The 19,595-nt window shown below is 45.4% G+C and overlaps 1 protein-coding gene across 7 annotated transcripts in view; it reads left to right on the forward strand.

Annotated features, from left to right (window-relative positions):
- C2CD2 (C2 calcium dependent domain containing 2) overlaps nt 1-17,999 on the forward strand; it is a 60,590-nt gene extending 42,591 nt beyond the window's left edge. For 2 of the 7 annotated variants that reach the window (XM_074995699.1, XM_074995722.1), the window contains exons 13-15: nt 857-1,166; nt 13,290-13,508; nt 13,975-15,331. In XM_074995699.1, the coding sequence (XP_074851800.1) occupies nt 857-1,166; nt 13,290-13,508; nt 13,975-14,078 (633 nt within the window). In that variant the 3' untranslated portion in view covers nt 14,079-15,331. Of the gene's footprint in view, nt 1-856; nt 1,167-13,289; nt 13,509-13,974; nt 15,332-15,704 lie in introns of those variants that run through there. The other 5 variants (XR_012645805.1, XR_012645804.1, XR_012645800.1 and 2 more) reach the window with 5 other exon arrangements.
- The last annotated feature ends 1,596 nt before the right edge of the window (nt 18,000-19,595 follow it).

Consider the following 19,595-nt stretch of genomic DNA (forward strand, 5'->3'; position numbering starts at 1 on the left):
GCAGCAGCTGTGTTTTATACCCTTATTGCTTCAGCAGTTCATGTTGCAAGCTAAGCCTAAAAGCAGAGAATTTATCAGGCACATTTTAGCCAGATGACAAACCTTACAAGGTAGAGACCCTTATGTTGGAGCTGGGGCTGTGGCTAGGAGTTGGGGAGGACCTGTCCTGGCCCAACAGCCTGGTGAGAACTCAAGCAGCAAGACAAGGAGACCATGTTGGAACTCCTACCAGGGACAGTCCCTAGAGTGGGCATGGGGGCTTCATCTTCCAGACTGACCTCCATGTAGGAGGGACTCAGGTTCTATTTTTAAATATCCCGCCACCCTCTCTGGCCATTGGAAAAGATAAGAGGCTCTTTAAGTTCTGAATCCTCAAATATCTTCTTGTTCCTCTCTCCCACACCCCATCCTTTGTTCTCCCTGCTGAGTAGTTCCCAGACCTCTGCCACTTCTCATTTTTTCAAGCCTGCAGCGCAGTGAAATTTACTGCAGGTGTTTGTAATTTTTCACAGCAGAAGGATGCTGAGGAGAAGCAGTGCAAGCTGATGTAGCCCTTTCTGCCTGCCCTGTGCTGTGTTGGAGTGAAAGATGGGAGCAGCAACATTGAAACTGTCTGAAAAGAGCTGGGGGGGATGCCACTGCATAGTCCTGCAGTCAGCTGATTTTCCTAAGGGTGCCTTTGCCACCCACCATAAAGTCTTAAACCCTTTTTTAATGTATTCTGTTTAAATCAAACATCTGGCAGTATCTGAGCAGTGCAAACAGGGTGCAAATAATAACTAAGCCTTTAGGATGGAGGTTGGTTTGTCTGGCAAATAATCAGTGTTCATTTTTTTTCTCTCTTTCACTGTGGCAGACCTCCTTATCTCAGGACAGTGAAGCCACACTGATGATGGACTATGCAGCAGCCATGGATGGCTCATGTAAAGAAGGCCCTTCCACTGTTGGGGAGTCTACCACAGATGTTCCCTCCATTAAAAATGTACTGTTAGCTGCTTCACAAACATTGCCTACCACTGACCCACAGGAAGATAGCCATAATGCGTGGGACTTGAACAACAGCAGCCAACAATGGAACAGCAATGCACTTTCTGACCAGAACTGTGAAGAGACGTCCGGGAGTTCATTAAGTGTCTCAGAATCTGGGATTGTAAAAAAATCTAAAGGTATGTGATCTCTCTTGACACTTACCCGGTATTGTGTCAAAGCACTGATTCCTGTAGCTAAACTTCAGTCTCTTTGTCAAGCAATACTATTGTGTGATTCTTTTCCATTCTCACCTTCCCCCCACTCCCCCTTGCCCCAAGTGGGCTTGGTGCTGGTGAAAGGTGCCAGACTGATGGCCCTGAAGAACAAAATCCTCTAGCTAACCACAAAAAATACAGTACAGGCTTCCACGTGCTATACCAATCCATCCCAGTATGGAATTACTTGTTCCAAGAGCAAAAGTGTAAATCACTCCAAATCGATTCAGTCATCTGGCTTCTCTGAAGAGATCAGTGACCAAACTGCAGATTCAGTGATGCACATTCTTTCTGGCAAATGAATATCAAGAGTAGTGGGGGCTTAAATAAAGAGAGAGAACGATACCAATCCACAAATCCCCTGCACCAGCCCCTCAGCGCACCACCTTCCCATTCCTCCCCCATGAAAGGATATTTGTATCCCTAATTAACTTGTTCCTCTTTGTGAATATTGAACTCCCCATTGAACACTTTGTCCCTCTCCCCTCTGGCCTTTCTCAATAATACAAGTGTTCACAAAAGAGAATGTTTTCTTTTAAATAAGGGACACATTGTTTTGTTATCATCACTGATGCTTGTGTTAATGCGCTTGCAGGCTGCTAGAGACCAGGGCACTTCTTGTGCCTTCTGGCTCATCAGATTTTCTTTCCCCTGCCACCACGCTAACCTGGTAGACAAATTTGAGTCCTGCTGCTTCTGTTCTGTGAGTGATGGGATTTTGAACCTGAAAGAAACCAGCTACAAGATGAGCTGGGGACACTCTGTTCAGTGGACTCCACTCCCACCCACTTGCCTCTTGCTAGTTTTGGGTAGAGGCGAGTCTGAAGGGCATTGTCCAGTAGCTGCATCCCATCCCCCTCAAATCCTCTCCTTACCTTTTTATGGCCTTCATGAGTATTACTGAAAACCCCACCCAAAATCTTGAACTCTCCCTTGCTTTAAGTTCATAATCTCAGCCATCAAAATTATACTGTGGCTAAAGTTATACTGCTAAGTATTCCTCCTGATCTTCCTATCTTCTCTTTCCTGGCAGTCATTTAATGTTAGCACCTTACCTGAAGCTGTCAAGGTGACTGAGCAGTTTGGCAAATATGTCTGTAAGATGGACATGAAGAACTGTTTTATAGAGGGCTGGTTGTACCTAGGCTTCACTGTCCCACACTTTGAGACCTGAAAAGTTAGGAAATGCTGTGTTATTCCTGGGTGCACTGTCACTAAGCTTCTGAACTCAATTTCACAATTTACCTTCAAAACACAATCTTGTATTTGAGTGGCAGTTCGGGTGGGGAGGTGGTTGTTTTTTTAAATGCACTTGTATTAAACATATACTCTTTTCTTTGTACAGTCTGTACTCAGATTTAAATGCTGCGCTTTTCTATATTTAACACAATAGAGTTCACCATCTCAGAACTCTTCAGTAGAAGCAGTCTGTGCTCAAATGAATACAAGCGTGCAAAAAATCCCAATACGTCAAGTGTCAGATTCTTATACATTGTGAGGATTTTTGTGTCGTACTCCAGAAATAGCACTGTGGTGTTCTGTGCAAAAGCCTGTCAGAGAAAAGAAATTCATAGTTTAACTGTGGGCTCTTGTATGTTGTGCTCTCTGACAGCATGGTGGCTTTTGTGGAGTTAGTCAGGAATATTTCTTCTTCTTCGAGTGTCCCCGTGGGTGCTCCACAATAGGTGTTGGGCTCGCCCAGCGCCGCAGATCGGATCTTCCAAGCAGTTTCTGCCGGACCGCACATGCGCCGGCGCGTGCCGCTCCCTTGCGCGCTCCTGGCCACATGCGCGATCCGGTCCCCGCCAGTTCCTCTTAACCGCCGTCGGCGGCAGACGGAATCCGAACTAGGCTAAGGCCAAGTTAGCGTATTCAATGGTTTTAACTGTTTTTTCTTTAAAGTTTTCAAGTTCTTAGGCTACTGCAAGTTAGCCAGTTGTTATTTTCCAAAAAAAAAAAAAAAACAACAAGCGGGACGGCATTCAGTCCAGTCCCAGTAACAAGCGGAACACCGGAGGCCAGGAGCCTAGGCCATCAGCCCTCCTGCCGTGGCAGGCCATCGGAGAAGGGGAAAAACAGCACAGAGAAGGTGCTAAGTACCCGTTAACAACTGAAAGACTCACCAACAATGTCCTCTTCAGGATTTAAGAAATGTGAGTCCTGCCGAGAGGCAATGCCAGCGTCTGATGGGCACAGTCTATGCATAAGGTGCCTGGGGGAGTCCCATGTCACGCAGAAATGCTCCTTCTGTGCAAAACTAACAGCCAGAGCAAGGAAGGACAGGGAGATGGGGCTTAAAATGCTGCTCTTCGACAAGGCCCTCCAGCCAGACATGCCAGAGCAGCCGCAGCAGGAGGGACCCTCCGGGGCCCATAAAAGGAAAGCCGCCTCCCTCACCCCATCAGCGTAAAAACGGAGGAAAGCCTCCCCAGCCCGATCCCTGCCGGCAGCAACAGCGAGCGGGACGGGAGGAGCGCGCAGCCCCCAGCCGCAGCAACAGCTGATCGGCGGCGGCACGGAGAGCCACGTGGAAGCGGCTCAGCCTCCGATAATCAAACAGCCGCCCCACACCGCAGGCAGGGCGGCGGCTAAACAAGTGCCGGTACCGGCGGCACCGACCCCCGGGGAACCGGCGGTGCAGAGCGTGCAGGCACGCAGCCTGCAGGCACCGGAGGACACTGCCCGTGCGGCACCACCCATGAGCGTGCCGAGCACGGCACGGATGGGGCAGAGATCCCCTACATGCCAGGGGGCGGAGTTACCTCCTCAAGGGAGGGGGAAGGCTGCACACAAAACGAGGCACCGCAGCCCCTCTCCAGACAGGGCTGCGGAGTTGCTTTCTTTCAGTCCTCCGCTTATGCTGCAGACTCCAACCAGAAGGCAGGGGTCCCCCCTAGCCTACCCGGAGCCCCCGTCTCCATTTTTACAACCAGCCTCGCCCTGGCTGGGACCACCTTCACCCTTCCTGGGGTTTGAGCCGCTGGAATACTATCCAAAATCGCTCTCTCCAGTGTCCCAGATCTCTCGACGATCTCGTTCCCCCAGACGCAGAGGATATGCACCAAGGGAGTGGTCTAGGTCACCTTCCCAAGAACAGTGCCTATACTGCCATGGTCGCCCCTATCACGCGGGGCATAGACACCACCGGCAATCTACCAGGGACAGATCCCCACAGACGATCTCGTATCCCCGAGGGCAATCGCGACCGGGGACAGAGACTCAAGTATCTGAGGGGGGACTGGTTATGGAACCCCGAGATTTTTCCTCGCAAGCCTCTAGCGAGAGGGTGTACCATCATCAACAGGAACTGGAAGGGTCCAGAGAGGCGTACCCCAGCGGTTCCTCGCTCTCCTCCCCGGACGAGGCTACGGCCCCGGGGGACATCCATCCTCTGGACAATCTCAAACAGTTTCAAGAGCTGTTTAAGAGGGTGGCCTTCATGCAAGGCATCCAGACAGCAGAGGTGCAAGAGAAACACCATAAGCTCCTCAAAAATCTGAGACCTCCGGCCTCCTCCAAAATAGCAATACCGCTTGATGAAGCAATCTTGGAGTCCGCCACTACGATATGGCAGACCCCTGCGACTATTCCGCCTGTCCACAAGAGAGCGGATAAGAAATACTTTGTGCCGGCGAAGGGCATGGAGTTCCTGTTCAGCCACCCACAGCCAAATTCCTTGGTGGTGGAGTCGTCGCAACAAAGATCAAAGACATCTCAATTCAGGACAGGGGGAACAGACAAAGATGCCAAGAAGCTAGAGCTGTTCGGCAGAAAGGTCTACTCCTCCTCCACTCTACTGTTGCGAATGGCAAATTACGCAGCGCATTTAGCGAACCATAATTTCGACAACTACACTAGGTTAACCTCCCTCATGGACTCGCTTCCAGAGGACAAGAAACCGGTGCTCAAGGCCATCGTGCAAGAAGGCTACGCGGCCTCAAGGACGGGAGTTCAGATCGCCCTGGATGTTGCGGACACAGCAGCACGCTCCACAGCTACGGCAGTGGTGATGCGAAGGGAGTCCTGGCTCCAGACTTCGGGTATACCGAGGGATCTGCAGGCAAAGATAGTCGATCTTCACTTCGACTCGCAGAAGCTGTTTGCTGAATCAACTGACTCGGTCCTTCATTCTAGTAAAGATTCAAGAGCCACACTTAGGACCCTGGGGATTTACACCGCTCCATAGAGAAAGAAAAAGTACTACCCTCAACAAAGACGGTACCAGTACCAGCAACAGCGTCCCCAGTACCACAGGGGTTACGAGCAAGGGCGACATCAACAGCACCAGCAGTACAGAACTCCCAGGCGACGTTCACAACAGAGCCGTGTGTCCTCGGGTCAGGGCCAAAGGCCACAAGTTTGACACACAGATCCAGGGCTGCGCCATCACTACCATCGCACAAGGTCATCCGAAGCGGCTATTCCACCATCGCCTCCGACCATTCTACGACCAGTGGCAAAGGATCACCACAGACAAATGGGTGCTGGAGATCATAGCCACGGGGTACGCCATCCCCTTCCAGTCGCTCCCACCGCCACGACCTCCACCCAGGCCCCACCTCCAGGAGGCCTCCCATGTAGCGAGGCTCAAGCAGGAGGTAGACCATCTCATGCTCATAGGGGCAGTGGAAAGAGTGCCGGAGCAACTGCAAGGAAAAGGGTTCTACTCGAGGTACTTCCTCACGGAGAAAAAGACAGGAGGCTGGAGGCCCATCTTAGATCTTCGAGGCCTCAACCGGTACGTGCGCAAGCAACGCTTTCGGATGATCACAATCGCCTCCATCCTTACGGCACTGGATGATGGAGATTGGTTCGCAGCCCTCGATTTACAAGACGCATATTTTCACATAACTATCCATCCGGCTCACCAGCGATTCCTCCGGTTCATGGTAGGCAAAGAACATTTTCAATACAAGGTCCTACCGTTTGGCCTCTCCTCGGCCCCCAGAGTCTTCACCAAGACCTTGGCAGTGGTGTCAGCCCACCTGCACAGACAGTGGGTATTTATATTCCCGTATCCGGACGACTGCCTACTCAAAGGGGCCTCGAAGGAGGAAGTACTACGCATGATATGCGTCACAGCAGGCACGTTCTCTTCGCTCGGCCTGGTTATCAATCTGGCAAAATCAAAGATAGACCCCACACAGGACATAGAGTTCATAGGGGCACGCATAAATTCTATTACAGCGAGAGTATATCTACCAGAGACTCGCTTTCGGGCCATCGGCTCCCTCGTGCAGGTCATCACCTTCAGCCCTACGGTGCCGGTCCTGACGTGCTTACAGCTGCTGCGCCACATGGCAGCGGCGATGTTCGTAGTACAGAACGCCAGGTTACACATGCGCAGCATGCAGCACTGGCTGGCGAGCGTATACAAACCGGCAGCACACACCGTTCACAGGGTGGTGTCGCCCACAACAGAGGTGCGCAAATCCCTGCAATGGTGGGTAAACCCCAAGAACATGCTAACAGGGGTACCCTTCCACCAACCACAAATATCGGTTTTTCTTACTACAGATGCCTCCCTCATAGGGTGGAGAGCACACATGGGCGAAGAGGTGACTCAAGGGCTGTGGTCCTCCAAGGAACAGTCACTGCACATAAATATACTGGAGCTCAGAGCAGTGTTCAACACCTGCAGACACTTTCGAGACCATATACAAGGCAAAGTCGTCGGGATCAGTACAGACAATACCTCCACCATGTTTTATATAAACCGGCAAGGAGGAGGTCGGTCCCGTGCCTTATGTGCGGAAGCAGTCCGGTTATGGAACTGGTGCATCACCAACAATATAATCTTGAAAGCCTCGTACTTACCAGGCGCTCACAATGTGAAGGCAGACCAGCTGAGCAGGCGTTTTGCACTCATGCACGAGTGGCAGATCCGTCCCGATCTGCTACGACCGATTTTCCACGCATGGGGTTTTCCCCAGATAGACCTGTTTGCCACTCAACACAACAAGAAGTGCCCACGATTCTGCTCCAGGGCAGGACTGGGATGGGGGTCCCTGGGGGACGCGTTTGCAATCTTGTGGAGGGGCCCCCTGCTTTACGCTTTTCCTCCCACAGTGCTGATCCACAAAGTCTTGCAGAAAGCCAGGAGGGAAGGAGCCCGAATGATCCTGATAGTCCCAACGTGGGATCGACAGCAATGCTTCCCCCTACTCCTGCGCATGTCGGACCGTCCACCGATGCCTCTTCCGGTGGCGCCGGATCTGCTTACGCAAGCCCAGGGGTCCATAGTGCATCCGCACCCCCAAGGCCTGCGACTACAAGCGTGGTTAATCCATGGCTCAGCTCCCTAGAGAGCACATGCACAGAGGAAGTGCAGCAAGTCCTAGAAAGTAGCAGGAGGACTTCCACCAGGAAGACCTACAAGCAGAAATGGACTCGCTTCACGGCTTGGTGTTCTACCAAACAGCTGGCCCCACTTTCGGTGCCTATACCTGTAATATTAGAGTATTTACTGGACCTCAAGAGAGGAGGACTCTCACTATCCTCGTTAAAGGTCCACCTTGCCGCCATTTCGGCTTTCAGACACGAGGAGGAAGGGCACACGGTGTTCACCCATCCCATGGTTACCAGGTTCCTCAGAGGGTTGGTAAACCTATACCCCCCTCGGAAACCGCTTCCACCTTCGTGGAACTTGGACCTGGTGCTTAACGCGCTAACGGGACCACCGTTCGAGCCCTTGGCCACGGTTTCCCTCTGCCTCCTTACGATAAAGACAACCTTTCTTCTCGCAATTACGTCAGCTCGCAGGATGAGCGAGCTTGCGGCAGTTATGGCAACGCCACCCTGCACTGTTTTTTCCAAGGAGGCGGTAACCATGTGGCTGCATCCAGCCTTTGTTCCCAAGGTTTCTTCTGAGTTTCACATTAACGAACCTATTGTTTTACCCTCGTTTTATCCAAAGCCTCATAACTCTAACAAAGAGGCGCGCCTACACCTCCTGGACGTGAGGAGGGCGCTAGCCTTCTATGTAGAGAGGACCAAGTCCTTCCGGAAAACGGATAGGCTCCTAGTCTCTCTCGCTCCCAAATCGAAAGGAGAAGGTCTCTCTTCGCAGAGAATCTCGAAGCACATCGTATCCTGCATAAAAATGTGCTACGAACTCAAAAAGACTCCTTTATTGGCCACTCCCAGGGCTCATTCCACTAGGGCGGTGGCGGCATCAACAGCCTTTTTCAATGGCGTTGCGCTAAAAGACATTTGCAGAGCGGCGACCTGGTCATCCTATGACACCTTCGCCAAACATTACACCCTTCACAGGGTATTCCAAGAGGATACCCATCTCTCGACAGCGGTCTTCTCGGGGACAAGCTGCACATAATCCGATTACCCACCTCCTATCTTGGGTTACTGCTGGGTAGTCACCTATTGTGGAGCACCCACGGGGACACTCGAAGAAGAAAGAAAAGTTACTCACCGTAGTAACGGTGGTTCTTCGAGATGTGTCCCCGTGGGTGCTCCACTACCCGCCTATCCTCCCCGCTTCGGATCTCTGTTCGTGTTTTGCAGGAGCATCCGAGGCGGTTGGTCAAGGAACTGGCGGGGACCGGATCGCGCACGTGGCCAGGAGCGCGCAAGGGAGCAGCGCGCGCCGGCGCATGCGCGTTCTGGCAGAAACTGCTTGGAAGATCCGATCTGTGGCACCGGGCGAGCCCAACACCTATTGTGGAGCACCCACGGGGACACATCTCGAAGAACCACCGTTACTACGGTGAGTAACCTGTCTTTTCTTTCTTCGTCTGCCCCCCACTACACTATACTAAGACAAGATGTTGCTGTTGTTTTAAAAACTCACATCTGCATTCATTTTACAAGGGAAGCATTTGCCAAGTGTCTTACTTGACATTGTACTTGAAGGATTTTTTTCTGAATGATTCAAAATTTGTACTGTCTTTCATTATTATTTTTGCTTTTACCTCTTATTACCTTTCTGACTTCATCTTTCTTACCCATGTCTTTTGTAAACATAAGCGGACTACTATGCCAACCTGAATTAATTACCTACAAAGTAAGTTATTTTTGTCTTTCTTAAAGATTTGTTTCTCACCTGTTAGCAGCCTCCCGATGTCAGGGTTGGGAGGGTTTTGGTTTGGGGGAAGGGGAAGAGAGGCAATTTCCCCTCTCCTTTCTCCAGATTATCAAATGGAAGGTAACAGACTGGAAAGACCTGGATAATTACTGCAGTTTTCCTTACATTTTGCTGTATTTCTATGCCGCTCATCCCTTTAGTAGCTAGGAACCAGTCACAGATCTGCACTTACAAACTACAGATGATTACGTAAACATGTATGAATATTATAGTAAACTTTCGATTTAATGGACTAAGAGAGGGAAGAAGGTGTCTGTTGATGCTGAAAAATCCATTAAATCTGAATCTGCAGGACTGGGGGCACCCTGTAGGGTGCACGAGGGAGCTCTCTGTCCAAGATCTGGGAGGAACGCAGCAGGCTCAGGAGAGAGAGCTCAGCAGTGGGCTCTTTGCGCTGTTTACAGAGCAGAGCCTCTGGGCTCGCCTGCCATGAGCCGCTCAACGCACACCCAAACCTGGGCACACCCACAGAAAGTAAGTTTCCCTGGAGCGGGTCTGTCTCTGCCCATGGCTCTGGCTGGCAGAACACCCACACTCCGGCCCCTGTGGTGCCAGCTGCTAACTGTGCCCCAGCCACTCCAGTGGCTCCTGTAGCCCAGCTGCTCCCACGGCCCTGGCTGCTTGGGCAGCTCCTCCAGCCCCAGCAGCTCTGGTGAGTTGCTGGCATTTATTTTTGGGGCAGGGGCAGGAAGACAACGTCTGTTATTTCCAAAGCCTGCTAAATCTGGGTCCATTAATTTGAGGGTGTACTGTATCTGTTTTACAAAATGATGTATGGGTCTCTTGCATTCTGTTCTAATGGTCTCCAGTTATTTGAGCTATCATGTCTTTAAAATATTGCAATATTGTTTCAAAAACCTTACTATTCATTACGTATATCATGCACATTTATTTGCCTTGATAGAGCCAAGCAGCAAAAGTAGGGCCTGAGTGTGACTTAAACTCCTTCAGAGTGCTTGCTAAGGATTGTATGCACCTCGCTCCCTTTCTAATGCCAGAAGAATACAAGTTGACTTTTTATTTGCATTCACCTGCCTCCGTTCATTTGTCCTTCCACCCTACTGCCCAGTTAACCTGGCTGTTTACCTATCGGCACCTCCCGAAAGAAAGCTACTCCTGTTTCAAGAAGTATAGATTGACCCTTCAGGTGTAAGCAGTACCAGAATGAAAACAGATGCACGTATTAAATAACTATATTGCTTGTACTGGATAAAAGCTACTTTTGTGGAATAAGGAAGACTGGGAGATGGAGGGGTTTTAGTCCAAAGCCATGGATAATAAGGAGACATGGGATAGGAAACTCATTAATTAAGGAAAAAACAAATAAAACATAAAATTCTTCAGTCATCAGTCTGAGTGGGAGTGGGGAGCAATGTTGTACAGGACAACTAATCTGCTATTAACTACAAGAATATTGCTCTGAATTTCATTAGGGTATGTCTTTAATATGCTGCCTTTGGGAGGAGAGCCCAGTGACAGTAATGGTAGCCATATCCACCTCTGAGTATGGTGTCACGTAACAGATTCCCTGTCTACTTTGGTTTCTGTATTCCTAGGTGAGGACAGCAAAGCAAAGCGAATCGCATCAAGATGGTGATGGGTGCCCATGCAGGACCTAGCGAGACTCGTTAGATCGGATAGTGGTGTATATTCAAGTTGCTGTGACTGTATAGCATTGGCAGGTTGGCAGTGGACATGACATTTTCAACTCTTCTACTAGTCTGAGCTCCAGAGAAGAGGATTATGGACACTAGTGCTCCCTGTTGGGGTCCTAAGCTTTACTCGTCTCCCAGGTTCTTCACTTTAGCTGCCAATTTCCAATCTGCGTGAACCCTCGAGAGGAGACGAGAATGCCGCCACCACTGCACTGTGCACAAAAATGTATATTGCCAGCCCTTCCTCTTATAGCAGTGTAGGCTGACCCCTCCTCTTAACTTCAGGGCGTGATATCAGACACTGACTAATTCCCTGCTTCTGTCTTGCAGTTGAGGCTGCGTGCACACACAAAACGGGATCACTTAACTGGGGGACTGCTGGTTCCCAAAAGCAATCCATTTTCTTACAGGGGAAAAGATTACTGAGGACTTGAGCACATATGTTGGCATGACTGCATAACACATGCCACAGTTGCCTTTTTGTGCATTAATATGGGTTGGATTATTGAAAGTGTTTTTCATGTAATTGGAGTATTATTATGTAACTGTATATGTCTGTTCCTTTTAACAACTCTGCTTGACAAGAACTGGAAGCATTTTTGAAAAGTTTGGCAGCTAAATTCTAACAAATCTGTACTTAGCATTTGCAAACTGAGATTTTTTTTTTCAAAAACTTATTACCAGTCCAGATTTGGGCCGCCTTTATTCTCTCCTCATGGAAATGGCACATCTTTGACAGCAGGCTCCCTGCCAAATGCAAAGGCACTAGAGCTTCTCAGTGAAACAGTCACAAGAATGTTTTTAAAGTAGGCAAAAATATGTCGGTTTCCCTAGCCTCATTCTCTGAAACAGCTTCTGATGAATCCTTCTGATGAAATTTTAAAAAATGAAGAAATTTAGCCTGAAGCAGACACTAGCCTGAATTTTTCCATGCCCCATCAAGCTAGGTTAGCCAAAGTTGTATGAGCACCTGGCAACAGGGCCGTTAGAGTGGCCAGTGTTGGGCAACTTAACTATAGGTGGCACTACCAGCTCCACCTGTAAGACACCTTGACTTCTACAGGCAAATGAATATTGTGCTCTTAATAAATTAATACAGTAATTACAGACGCCAGTGGGGATCCTGAAGCTGACATTAAAATGCCAACTTCATCTTCTCCAGAAACTGGCTGAATGCTCTTTTTAGCTGCCTTGACGTTTCAGCAGCAATATGTAACACGCTAGATAGCTGTAGAGAGAAGAGTGAGAATACGTGTGTTTCTGAACATGTAATCTTATTCACTGCATCTCTCTTGAACCGTACCACAGGCTGTACTTCACAGTGTATAGGAAGGGTTTAATCAGCCAGAATGAATTGTGAAAAACCTGAAGATCATGAAATGTTTCAGCCTACAGTGTATGTTGTGCATGTATATATGATATCATGCCTTTTAAGAGAGCAACTAAAGCTAATCAAATGTAAGGGACGAGAAGTCTATAGTACTCATGGATTGGTCCTGAAAAGTTGGAGAATTAAATGATCTCCAATATTAAACATTGCTCACCTGTATCTTGTTCTATAGTAGTATCTCTGTCCTTTTCAACCATGCTTCCCCCCTGACCCCACCCCCGAAGGACTGAAGGAAAACTGATTTTTTTTTAGTGCTCCTCTTAACAGTAGCAATGAACACCTGTCGTTTTGTGTTGCATTACCTGTAAGTGTCCTTAAACAGACAGATATAATTGCTGTAGTCCTCATGAATCAAATGATTAGGTTAGCATGAAAAGTGCTGTTTCCATGGCACTGAGGGGAAGCAAAGATTGTCTCTTGCTCTTTCACTAATTTAAGAGGTTAGCCTTTTCCAAGATTGTGCCATTTTGGGAAGGGTGTGTGTCTTCCACCATCGTTTGTTTGATTTTTGGGAAGAGAGAGAGAATGGGTGTACGTGTGTGATATGCTAGAAATACAGTGCCATACAATGTAGTTGTATTCTGACATGTGAGCCTTATGACAGCACAGATTGTATATGGGCAAACTTTAACTATTTGTGACGTCTTACAAAACAGAACTTTAGTAGAGTATTGATGTTACCTAACCTTCAGAACTTTCATAACATTCTTGCTACATTACAGAATCTTCTTGGTTTCCTAGCTATCTTTCGCATGAAATATTTCAGAGGGTATAACTCAACTGGAAGCACAGTAAAAAAGAGGTTTTTTAAATAGAACATTACAAACAAAATTAAAATGGTTAAGCCAGTGGAGGAAACCTATTTCTATATAAATTCTCCATCTTGTTCACCTCTGCAGGAGGACTTTTGAAAAAAAGCGCAAAGCTGTTTTTCCGTCGGCGGCATCATCAGAAGGATCCAGGAATGAGTCAGTCACACAATGACCTTGTCTACCTTCAGCAGCCAACGTCGGATGAAACCCGAAGGAAGGGAGCAACGCTAACGCGCATCCTTCATAAGAAAATTCTTTCTAAGAACAAAAGCAAAAACAAACTGAATGGCACTTCGATGGAGCCCTGTGTGTAAAAACCTAGTGCTCTCTAAATTGCACATCACATGATCAGCTGTTTACAAAAGAAAACTAGAAAATGTAAAGTGATACCCACAGATGCAGTGGGTCCGGAAAAAGCCTACAAAGCTTGGCTTTTATTTTTCCAAATGCTTTACTTTTTTTAAGCCTTTAAGCAAGAAGGGATTCTCCCCCACTGCAACCTACCCCACCATAAATAATTGATTGTATCATGACAGCATGTTTTCAGTCCCTCACACCACTTCCAAGTTGTCATGCTGCGTTCAATCCTGATCTTCAGAAGGTTTGAATCTACCATTCCTAGTGTTTGGATTTTTTTTTTTTAAGAGAACCTGGGTTGGACAGTGAAGTGGTATGACGAGGAAGGCTTTTGCTGTTTTGTTTTGTTTTTAAGTTTAAATGGTAAATCTAGTTTATATTTAACTTTTAGCCAACATTATTTCTTGGTCTCTAGGTGGATCACTGGATCTCTGTAAAGAGGCAATGGACCACTGTGGGTTGTGTTTCTGTAATATGACACTGAATAGTAGCAATGCAGATCTCAACTTGGGTTTCTAGTTTGGCTGAAAGTGGAAGCTGAAAGAATCTGATCTGGTTCCTGTTATAGTTTGGACACCAGTCTGTTTCGGGAAAAGGAAACTTAACTGCTGATTAAGACAACCTTCTGTAATAACTGCCAAATCAGTGTAGGTAAATATTTGATGTTGGTATTAGCCATGATAATTGATATTTATGCAAATACTTAACCTAGAATATTTAATTATGTGCATATATTATACTAAAAACCTTTTTTCACCTAAGTTTACTTTGTTTCCACTTGCAAACAAAGTATTTAAAAGGTTTCAATATTACCTTTATTTCCCCACTATCTGTGAAGCAATGAATGCGAATGGAACAGATTTTTTATTATCTTGGGGGCTCTTCTGTGTCATTTACAGTACTTGTTAGACAAGTGCATTAGCAATCCTATCAAGAGCAAAGTTAGGAGCAATAAATGCTGTGTATATCATGTTTAACCCTACTTAGATTTTTATTAGTCTATGGTCTGATTTCTCAGTTACTGGTAGCCTCTAAAAAGAGTTTTTGGAAAGTTTCTCTTTTCCCTGATTCAGTTACAAATTTTGTCATATGCAGAGGGGTTTTTGGTTTGTTCAGGTGTTTTATGCATTTTAAAAGGTATTGTGGTTAGCACCTTTGTTTAAAATCTGATAAAAGAAAAAATGTAGTTCTCACTGAAACTATCTAAGAAGTGGGGGGGGGGTAAAACTTCAAGGTTTATATGCATTTTGCAGATTACACACACATGCTTTTACACACACATATCTTAGCCATATATAAATTCCCTGTTGAGACCATCAGACCCAACCCTTCTGTCTTTATGCAGGCAAAACTTCCTTTGCACCATTATTACCACTGGCGCAATTCAATTGGAGTGAACAGCTTTCTGTGGGATTCTGTCACTAGTGCAGTTGGCCCAAAGACTTCAACAAGACATTTGACTGAGTAAGGATGGCATTATGGGGTCTTAACCCAAAAATATTTTCCAAAAATGAAAACTGTTGAATAATTCAAATAATATCTTTCAATGCTTTTGGTAGCTCTATGCTCCAACAAAGATGTGCTGAAGAGTATAAACTCGGGGATGGAGGTAGGGTGGGGGAGAGGATCTTTAACAAAAAATGTTCAAAGGAATGAACCACCAAGTGCTTTTAACTGAGCCTCTAATTCCAAATATATTTTATTTGGCCTAGTAATAGCACTGAGGCTGTACCAACACTTTTTTTTTTTTTTTTTAGTAAAAACGTATGCAATATCAACTGTCTTGCTGCATTAGTTATAAATACTTGAACACATTCTTAAATGCTAATTTTTTTAAAAAATGGGTTTTGCAGTTGTAGTTTTTTTGTCCTATAACTGTGAATACTACAGCTTTTATATTCCCTTTTAAAAAAAACCCATCATTTGATGCTGTTTCTTCTTTTTACTAACTCTCAGAAAATAGAGGCTAGGATTCCATATCTACTTCACGCCAGTTGATGACATCAGTACTAAAATGCTAACACTGCACTCCTTTGGTCCATGCACAATTTCCCTTGACTTTGTTAGGTATTTTTTTGCATATAATGGTAGATAAAAGGGAGATCCCTTCCCTATTTAAAACTTTTGGTGTGTTCTCTACTACAGGCCTGTACTGGTAGAACTGAAAAATCCACAACCCTAAGTGTGCAGATTCATTTGAGCAGACTGGAAGCGCAAGGCTCTCTCCTTGAACCCCAGAAGACCAGAAATACTTGACTTTTTTATGGAAGTCCTGGATGACTGCCAAAATTTGAGTTGTGGTGGGAAAACAAGGTGGAGACTGGAGTAGCCTATTGTCAAGCTGAAACTGATAAAGGCACTTGGAATAAAAGGGAGTCTTAATTTTTCTTAATATATCAAAAACTTCTCAACTGACCTTCCAAAAATAGCCCTATTCCAGCAGACAGAGGTTTAAGATTTGCCACATATGGCTAGTGCATTTTTCCCTCTTCTAGAAATCACTGTAGGTAGACTTGAGAACATGTTAGCCATAGCTACTAGCTGTGAGTCCAAACTGACAGTTCAAATCCATGAGATTAAAAATGAATGGGTGGCGGGCTTAGATACTGTCCGGTTTCTGAGTCTTTTGGGTGAAGTCAACCCAGTCTTTTTGCTTTCCTCTGTAGCCATGAGAGCTAGAAACTTAGTTTTTAAATGAAAACTGGGAGTCTTGTATAATCGTTTGTTTTCAGGCACTGGGGCTTTAATTAAAATCTCATATTGGAAAGCTCACTGGTTAAAATTGCAAGTGCTACCAACACTTATTGTTTATGGAAACAAATGGGCACATCCAGTAGTTCAATGACAGCCAGCTCCCATTTCAGTGAGCGTGAGTTTTGCTGGAGAGTTCAGTGAACACAAGATCAGGCACTTAGAATAATGCTGGATGCAGTCCTCTCAGGTGCTGATTGTTGCCTGCCAAGAGCTGTGAAGAATACCAGTGGGCATTGAGGCAGCACAGCACCTTGCAGGACTAGATGCAGCATGGTTCTCTACCTTTAGGGAGGGCGTGCAATACGCAGATGCACACACTCCCCTTACTGACTGAGGTAGTTCAGCAGTTGAGAAGGGACTATCACACTAGGTACCAAAACCCTTGCATTGGATGTGCAGTAATTTTCTTTCAAAATTGTATTGTGGAAATAATTCATGAAATCTTCTTTCTTAATTTTTATTTTTATGAGTTCATTTTCCATAAGCCAAAGAACCAATACAAGGGTGGATGCGTGTATTTGTTTTCTCTTTGTTTCTGTGGAAGCTGCAGAAGAAAACAGTGAAGCTATTTACACTTTCTACATTTGAGAGCACTTCACCTCCCCCTCCGCAGTCCATCCTAACATCATTCCAAGTAGTCCCATTCAGTTCTAGTGATCCCTTAGGCTTTAGAGCAATAGGACTATGAGGCTGACTGGGTAAAAGAGCAATCACATAAATGTGACTTTTTGCTGATTGTGTCTCATTGAAGAGAAAGCTGAAGGTTAAGATACAGTTGAGCATGGTGCCATAAAAAACCCCAAGTATACCATTGCATTAGGATTAAATAATTGCACAAAGAGAATAGAACCTATTAGAATAGTCCATATTACATGTAGCTACTCTACTGGAAAAGCAATGATATAAAGAGCAGAATTATAATTAAACTGCTGTTAGCAACCTGTTGCTTCACTTTTACTCCTTGACATTTGCATTGACTTCAGTGATGTGCTCAAAGTAAGGCATGTGCTTAACCTTGCTATATCAGAGCCTTAATGATAAATAAACTCTAAGTACACTGAATTAATCTTCCCACCATTTAGCTAAGAGCGAGTGATGTATTACTCAGGACAGCTATGTTGTGCAAGCGACTAGCGTGCTGTAACTGGGATGTAGAAGTTATGTTGCCAAGCTTGTTATTTTACCAACATGTATAAAAATATAGTAGCTGATCACCAAGGGTGTAATATGCTCTCCTACTCCAAACAGGGTGAAACATTTAATCTTAGCATTTAGCTGTGATAACTTTTTAAAATTTGTACACTAAAATTACTTGGTGCAATAGAGGACCGTGCTGTACAGATTTATTAGATTATCACTAATAAGCATGAAAAGATGATTTTAAATGAACTGCTGCTGTACATAAAACAATAAACACTGATTTGTCATTGTGTAGCATCCTGTCATATGTCCCCAAGTCTTCCAGGTGTACCAGACTGTCTGTTTGCTCATCTGCATTAACAAGACTCCATTTTGCACATCCTCTTTACCTGTTTTAGCAGCAAACTCCATCTAGCTGTGCCTGACGCATTGCTCTTCTTGGGTCCAATGACTATGACTGGCCTGAGCCCCACAAGGAATGAGCTATGTGAGCCTGACATTTTGTTTACATAATTACCCAGGTTTATAGACATGACCATTTCTTAATGGATAACTTGTTATATCCCAAAATCAACTACTGCTTCACCATCTTTTAAGCAGAAAAGGTTTTCTAAGCAGCTCAGTAATCAACAGATGGACAATATGCCAAACCCAAACTGCTAGATGCTTTTGAACAGACCCCAAAATCTCTCCATTTACTTACGGTTGTTGGGTTTTTGAATTATTTTTTCTAGAGGCTAGACCTTCACTGTGCCTTTGACCAAGACAATTGGATTGTGACAAAACACAAATTACCCCTGCCTTAGCAAAACAGAATGTCAAGATGTAATCTCTTTTGTAATCTTAAAAAAATAGGGCTGAGTGGCACCTCAACAGGTAATGAAGTTCAGCCCCTTGCACTGCCGTTATGGAGGTGGGGCTGGTGAGCACCACTTGCCAGATCTGGTGACTAGCCAGGTGGAGCTCCATCCCCAGCTCTCCTGTTTCCTGGTGGTGCAGCTGTCTCCAGTAGTCATCCCACAGTATAGCATCTCCCCACCACCCTGTACTGCCCCTTTTCTTTTCCCCAGTGTAGCCTAAATCATTGCTCCTAGATAGAGCTATGGGATAACTCATATTTCAGTTCACTGGGCAAAACGAAAAGTGAATTTGGGGTTGACCTGAAAGATACTATTTCATTTTTTTTAACTTATAAAAAAATAAAATAAAGCAATTTCAGATGAAAAAAATTGTTTAGTTTTAAATAGAATTGAACAAAAACATTCTGAATTTTTCACCCCAAGTACTTTGGTAAATTGAACTCTGTCATAAAACTTTTGGGGTTAACACAAATCTGCATTGTTTAGTGACCAAAAGTTTTGTATGAAATCTTTTCCCAAGCTCTGAATGTTTTAATGTTATTTTCTACGCAGTAGCTGCTTCCCTCTCTCTCAAAATATATGTAAATATAACTTGTTTGTACAAAGGAAAGTGTTTTGATTGGCAAAAGGGGAGAGGTTTACAATCATGTTTCCATTTCCTCCCCAACTCCCCTCCACTGCCCTCTTCTTTCTGCAGTGACTTTCTGCCTAAACTGACTTTTTTTCTACAGGTTTGGTCATATTGAACTATACGTCTATTCAATGGCAAAATAATAAACAAAAAAAACAAAAAAACCCTAATGCAGAATTAATGTCATTTTGTAGCATGTTTTATCCCTTCAGGACATTGAGTTGAGCAAAACTCAAAAACATCTGAAACAAAGTCTTGAAATGGAGAGAGACATAAGCATGACTAATGCTTCCAACCTCACATATAATACCACTGTGGAATCATTTAACAGTTTACATGCAACTTACCAATTAAGCCATGCCAACTGTACCAATCCTACACCCTTGAATAGTAATAGAGAGTAAGCCGTGCTAGTAGCTAGCTTACTAGCACGGCTTACTCTCTGTTACTATTCAACATGCAAGGCACTACATTTAGCCATTTGGAATGGACATCCATCCACTACATGAAAAAACTACACCCTTGACTGTGCTTTGCAAGATTTGTGATGGTGGTTGGAACATGTAATATTGTCTTGTTTGTACCCTGCACTGTGAGAAGTTTCCAGCTAAGCTAGTAATGCAAAAGAGCTCATATTTGTGTTAGCATCTG

Source organism: Carettochelys insculpta, chromosome 1 (assembly GCF_033958435.1).
Source record: "Carettochelys insculpta isolate YL-2023 chromosome 1, ASM3395843v1, whole genome shotgun sequence".
Classification (NCBI taxonomy): domain Eukaryota; kingdom Metazoa; phylum Chordata; order Testudines; family Carettochelyidae; genus Carettochelys; species Carettochelys insculpta.